The sequence below is a fragment of the Argiope bruennichi genome, chromosome 9 (assembly GCF_947563725.1).
Source record: "Argiope bruennichi chromosome 9, qqArgBrue1.1, whole genome shotgun sequence".
Classification (NCBI taxonomy): Eukaryota; Metazoa; Arthropoda; class Arachnida; order Araneae; family Araneidae; genus Argiope; species Argiope bruennichi.
The window spans coordinates 1,860,582-1,866,581 of record NC_079159.1 but is presented as its reverse complement, the minus strand read 5'-3'; the positions used below and the strand labels follow the sequence as shown (position 1 = coordinate 1,866,581).

The 6,000-nt window shown below is 30.2% G+C and overlaps 1 protein-coding gene across 2 annotated transcripts in view; it reads left to right on the top strand.

Annotated features, from left to right (window-relative positions):
- Positions 1-467: 467 nt before the first annotated feature.
- The window catches only part of LOC129983668 (papilin-like), a 123,826-nt gene continuing 118,293 nt past the window's right edge, over positions 468-6,000 (top strand). Inside the window, exon 1 of one of the 2 annotated variants that reach the window (XM_056093238.1) lies at positions 468-699. In XM_056093238.1, the coding sequence (XP_055949213.1) occupies positions 677-699 (23 nt within the window). In that variant the 5' untranslated portion in view covers positions 468-676. The remainder of the gene's footprint in view (positions 700-6,000) is intronic. The other variant, XM_056093237.1, reaches the window with a different exon arrangement.

Genomic DNA, 6,000 nt, shown 5'->3' with positions numbered 1-6,000 from the left:
AGAACTTATTTTAAAACTATTCGTATTTTGTTGATTTTTTTTTTCTGTAAAAAATGAGTGCGAGTGAATCGCTTCAGATGATGCGCTATTGACAATTCAAACTAATAACGAGGTTGAAAAATGTCTTCTTAAAAAAAAATCTCACTCACAAGTTCCAGCTTTAGGTTTGTTTGGAGATTTATGGCGCATGACCAGCATCGGTCCATGTTGTGCCAAACGTGAGTTAGTAAATCTGTAGCAAGTTTCGGATCAAATAAATATGCCAATATTTGAAATGCTTGCCATTTGTGAAATGACCTTTCCATATCACCAATATACATAAACCTGTGCAAACATTCCGGTCGTTTATCGGCCAAACCACCCTTTGGCTCGACGAAACACAAACAACTGTCGTCTGTCCGTGCGAACGAAATCGGAAAGAAGAAAAAATTCGCTCACCCCCTCAATATCTGGCGGGAAAAAAACATTGCATACGCTCCACCCCTCGAATGAGCGTCCCTATTGGTTGGCTGCTATCGCGGGGTGCAGGAAAGAGCAATTGGGAACACTTGGAGTAAGTTCAGGGAGAGTGCCGAAGTGCGAAGAGAAAGTTCGGACGCGTTTAGAGTAGAGCTTCTCGGAACTGAGGAGAAGCATCCATTTTTTCCCTTCTGAACAAGAAAAACGCATTTTCATCATGCGTATGAATCGGAATTTAAGGTAAGTTTACTGTTTCGGTTAAGGTTTATGCAACGGAAATTTCATAAGTTTATGTAGTCTCTCTTTTGCATTATTATGAATAACTTTGGTGTAACTCTGTGTAATGAATATTTTAAAAACTTGAATAATTTTCATTTTGCATCAGCGTTGATTGAGGTTCAAGTAACAAACTTTGTAATGACAAGAAAGTTAGGTGAAATTTTTTTATCACAAGAAAGTTATATGAATGAATAATAAAGATGTTATGGGGCTAAAAATTTTGAATTTTACTTTGTTTTTTTAAAAGTAAAGAAAAGAAATTTAAAAAAAAATTTAAGAACACATCAGCTTAAATTTTGATTGTAAATTATTTTATGGTGTTTGATACAATATTGGTTTTCATTTTGGTAACTACCTATCTGTTTTTAAAGTGTTAATTATGTAAAGTCAACAACTTTAACTTTCGAAATAATATTTAACTAGAGGGTTGATTGAATAAATGACATCATCTTCATTATTATTTTCAAAAGAATTTTCCTATTATCTAAAAGAAAAATCGTTTCATTGAGAATTTTAACATCTAATTTAATTTTGCAACTAATTGAATTTATTTTAATTTACTAAAACATTTTTATCGTCTATAATAATTTTATTGCACTCTCCTTGATGAACACTAAATATATTTAATATTCGAAGAAATTAAATATAACATGCACAAATGTTGCCAACATGCACTTTCTGACTTAGTGCTGTAACTATACATTTTATGGCCCTTTATGTGGCTGCTCTTTCAAAAACATAACAAATGTACGAGTTTCATATTTCATGACATTCTTAATTTATAAACAGTTTAGCAATTTATGTTATTCAAATTTTTTTTAAAAAATAATCATAATCATGAGTTATTATATCGGTAAATAGTTTCTCGGAATGATATTAAATTGTGCGAACAAGAAACATCTGACAATTTTACAGGATTTATCAGGCTGAAAATGCCTAACTAATTAAGGAATAATCAATATTCTAATATACTATAAATTAGTAATTCATTTATTTATATAATAAGTCATCGCAAGCACATATTCAAGTTCTATTTTATAATTCATAGAAATTGTATTGTTTACAAATTTACCTATTTGGCAACTTGGCAAATAAGAAGATTTGCAACATTTTACGATGGAAAGGATTGCACTTTGTAATTGCAGCCGTTCCTTAGCCCATAGTCCCCAGGCAGCTGCCTAATCGGCTTGGTTGGAAACTCACCACTGATTCGATAACCAATGCTTAAGGTTTCATTCGTCTGTCTTTCTATTATTCTTTAAACTTTGAACTTAATTATAGCAACGACAGTGTTTAGACTAAAAATGCTTCTAATATCATTCTAACGAATGGGCGCAGTAACAAAACTGATCATTATGTAAAATTTACTTCATAATTTTAATCTTTTGGAGAACTGAAAGCAAGTGCTGAAAAGAACTTGTCATATGAAATGTCATCATATCATATCAGATATTGTTTTTTCAACTAACTGCACTGTTGCGCTATATGTGCAAAATGTGTCTGCCATTAAACACGAGTCGTATATTTTATCGAATGTATTCCCCCACAGTTTTCAGTATCTTGTACATAAAAAATTAAGATTTAAAATTAAATAAAGTGACAAATAAGTTTTAAATAAAGTGACAAATAAGTTTCTAAAGAACTTTTTTTCCCAATCTAAATGTACAATAAACTTACCAAGACTATTGAATTGTGTATCAATCAGCCAGCTGCAAAGAAAAAGTATTTAAAAAAAAAAGGTAACACTGATTATTAGCTTAAGAAAGTTCCAAAAATGTTATTTTTACATTTAAACAATCTTAGAATATAATTACATTTGGATATATAAACCCACTACAGAAACTTGAAATGAAGACACAAAATCAAATTACTCTAACTCTCTTCTACAACAGAAGTTTCTTCCACTGTCCCTCAAAAATGTGAGGATCGTTGTGAATTTCTTACTTTTCTTCTTTGATAGTACGTTAGGGCCACAGCGGCCTGGTGGGAGTTTTTCAAGTTCGAAAAACTCCCACCAGGCCACCGAATTTGAAGAAAATGCATAGTTGTGAATGCTCGGTTCTCTTTAAACTTGTCTTTAACATTTGTAAGCTAATCATATTCAGAGTCGCTTCTTTCGGCATCGTTGGGCCCCAGTGGCCTGATGATAAAGTCTCGGCTTCGGAACCGGAAGGTTTCAGGCTCGAGTCCTGATTCCCCAAAGAAGAGTCTTGTAAGTGGGTCTTGTACACGTTAAAAACATCGAGACCAAACGTCCACCCACTGGTGTGGTGTGGAAGTTTGGAAAGCTAACTTCCTAAAAGCTCAAGTTTCGTCTTCGTCATCTAACCGCGGTTCAAAACCTCGAGGTCTGTCCCAAAATAGTCCTAGTGCTGCTTTAAAACGGGACGTTTATATAACTGAACTAAACTAAACTTAATAGTGCGTCCGTGCTAGGTAAGAACTTTCGAATAGATCAGTTTAAATACCTTGTCAAGTATATTCTACTAAAGTAATTAAAAGTGTTACTTCTGCTAATATTTCCATTCCAATTCGAAACTTATAGTTGAAATTATTAGATTATTAAATAAGATACTTCCTTTCTTATATGCTTTGAGTAATGGCGACTTTTTAACATTACGATTTTCTTTTCAACTCAAAAATACGGAGTTGCAGGCTTTTAAACGGTTTTCTTTCTCTTTGCAGCTATATGCTGCCATGAGAAAGAAGACAGTTGCTTAAATAAACCTTATCAACTTTAAATTTAATACAAAAATTCAAGAAATAGCCTCAAGGTTTGTCATCGTTAAATCGAAATTTGAGTTTGAATATTTTCTATAAAGGACCAAAACTAGATAATATATTTAAGTTTCCATGCATATATTTTTGAAATACTACTTTAATTATTTATGTTTCAGCTACAAAACATGTTCACAGAAATCATAGGCCAACAGTTATTTCCTTAACCGTCAGAAGTAGACACATATTACAAATTCGAAAAAATGCTTTAAATAATAGACATGATTAATTTTTGATTCTGTTTAAATTAAGAGAAACATTGCGAAGTCTATATCCCATTTTATTTGTCAGCTTTAGTAAAATATACTAATTTATAATATTAGTCATATTTTATAAAATAATTTGTATGGAAAAAAGGTTCACACTTTTGTTGTCAGAGCTGCCCGAGTTTTGAAGCTTTGAATTTTATTATTTTAGATCAATCAGTGACGACTTTAGTAAATCTTGTCCGTTGATTGTATTATCTTTCTTGAAGAAACATTTGAAATGGTCTAAAGTCGTTCAAAAGCGTGATTTCAGAGTTTCATAATTTGGTCAGTTTTTATCTCATATGAGAGAAACTTTCCTTCCTTTAAAATATTAGTCTCCCAAGAATGTTTTTACACACTATTAAAGGGATTAGAAAATATAAAGAAGTATAGATTTCATAATTTTTGCAGTTGTACATTCATTGGCCGACACAAAACAAAGCAAAATATATTTTTTTAATATCATTTAAATCATTTTATTTTCAATTGGTAATTGCATGTATATCTCTAAGGTTCAAAAATTAAAATTAACTGTTGAGTCCCGATAAATCGAACACCTTTTATACTACTTAAGCAACAAATTTCAGTCTAAAAATGTATACTTATCTCATATGAAAAGCTACTTTTAATTATTATTATTATTTATTTATTTATTTTGAATATTTCTCAAATATTTTGATCGCATATACCATAAAAGAGCTAATTTTTAAGATCGAAATGTTAACATGATAAATTTATATTTTATTTCTCAACAAGTAAATAAATTTCGAAAAAACACTTTAAATTAAGTATCCCTAAAAAAGCAGATCTGATCTTAAGGAAAGAATTTTTTCCTTTACACATTTTATTAGAAAAAATTTTATTCTTTAAAAAATTATTTAAAAATCAGTTTTAAATATTTGCTATCATATCTAGCGCATCGTTAAAAAACTATTCCTTGATCAAAAAGTAATTATTGAACATTCAGAGCGTAGACAGGGCAAGCATTTGGATTGATGATAGGAATTACCGCGTGATCATTTCCATTGCACCACAAAGTTGATTTAAACCAAGCACTGTAGTTAAGTCGGCAGCAAAAATGAAACTGCCGTAAATAAAAAAAATAATAATAATAAAGTACTTATCTTGATTTGTGAAATTTTCCAGGTAGAGCAAAATATCTTTAACTGATTTTTTTTTTATTTTTATTATTAATATTTTTTAAACTTTTTTTACATAATCTACAAATTAGACTTTTTTAGCATCAAGATATTGCATACCATCATCAAAATGTGTCAAATTATAATTTGAAGTATGGTAAAACTTTTAAGAGTAAAGTTTTAAGTTTGCTGACGAATGAATAAAAGGGAAGATTTTCTTCGGAACTCCCAAAATTCATCATTGCAATAGCTTTGCAAAAAAGAAAAAGAATCCCTTCCTGAGCACTACATGGCCTCAGGCAAAAGGGATTTATATTAACAAATTATCAATTACCTCACAATTTATGAAAATCTAGGGTCATTCTCTTTAGGTTAAATCTACTAGTACCAGTAGTGTAATGTGTTAATCTTTCGCCACTTTTAGTTTCATTCTTTAACTTTCAGCTTCAAAAGAATTACAAATCTTATCTTTTGTGTTCGAGATGTCAACCGTAGGTAACACCATTGATGTAAAGTGGAAAAAAAGCTTTACTTATATTAATGTAAAGTTCAAAACTGCAATAGGGACATATTCTTTACAGTTTTGAAAAGATTCTTTTTTTTTAACTTTAGTTCAAATATTTTTATACATAATATGCTAAGTCATCATTTTTTTTTATTCAAAAAACTTTTCAATTTTCAAAAATTATCTTCATTAACCTTGTATTTTTTAGGACCCAGTGCAATGTCCTCCCCCCCCCCCACAAATAATATAACGTTTATTTTAAGAACGCAAATGCTAATACTCATATAACTTTACATTATTTATTGTAGTGTGAATGCTTAAATATCATAATAAGATACTCAGCATTAATGGTTACCAAGATATAAATGACCATTCCTCTATATATTCCTTTGTTTATAATTTAAAATTTTTAATTTTGATTTAATTTTATCCACCATTCTGATATATCAGTTCGCTTCATGCTTTGCCAGGAACAATCTATTTAACAAGATCAATCAAAAACACTTAAAGAGTCAGCAAAAAAGCTTTCGAAATCTCAAATCGAATCTTCACTTCTTTCGGCACAGACAAATATTAACATTCTCAATTCAAT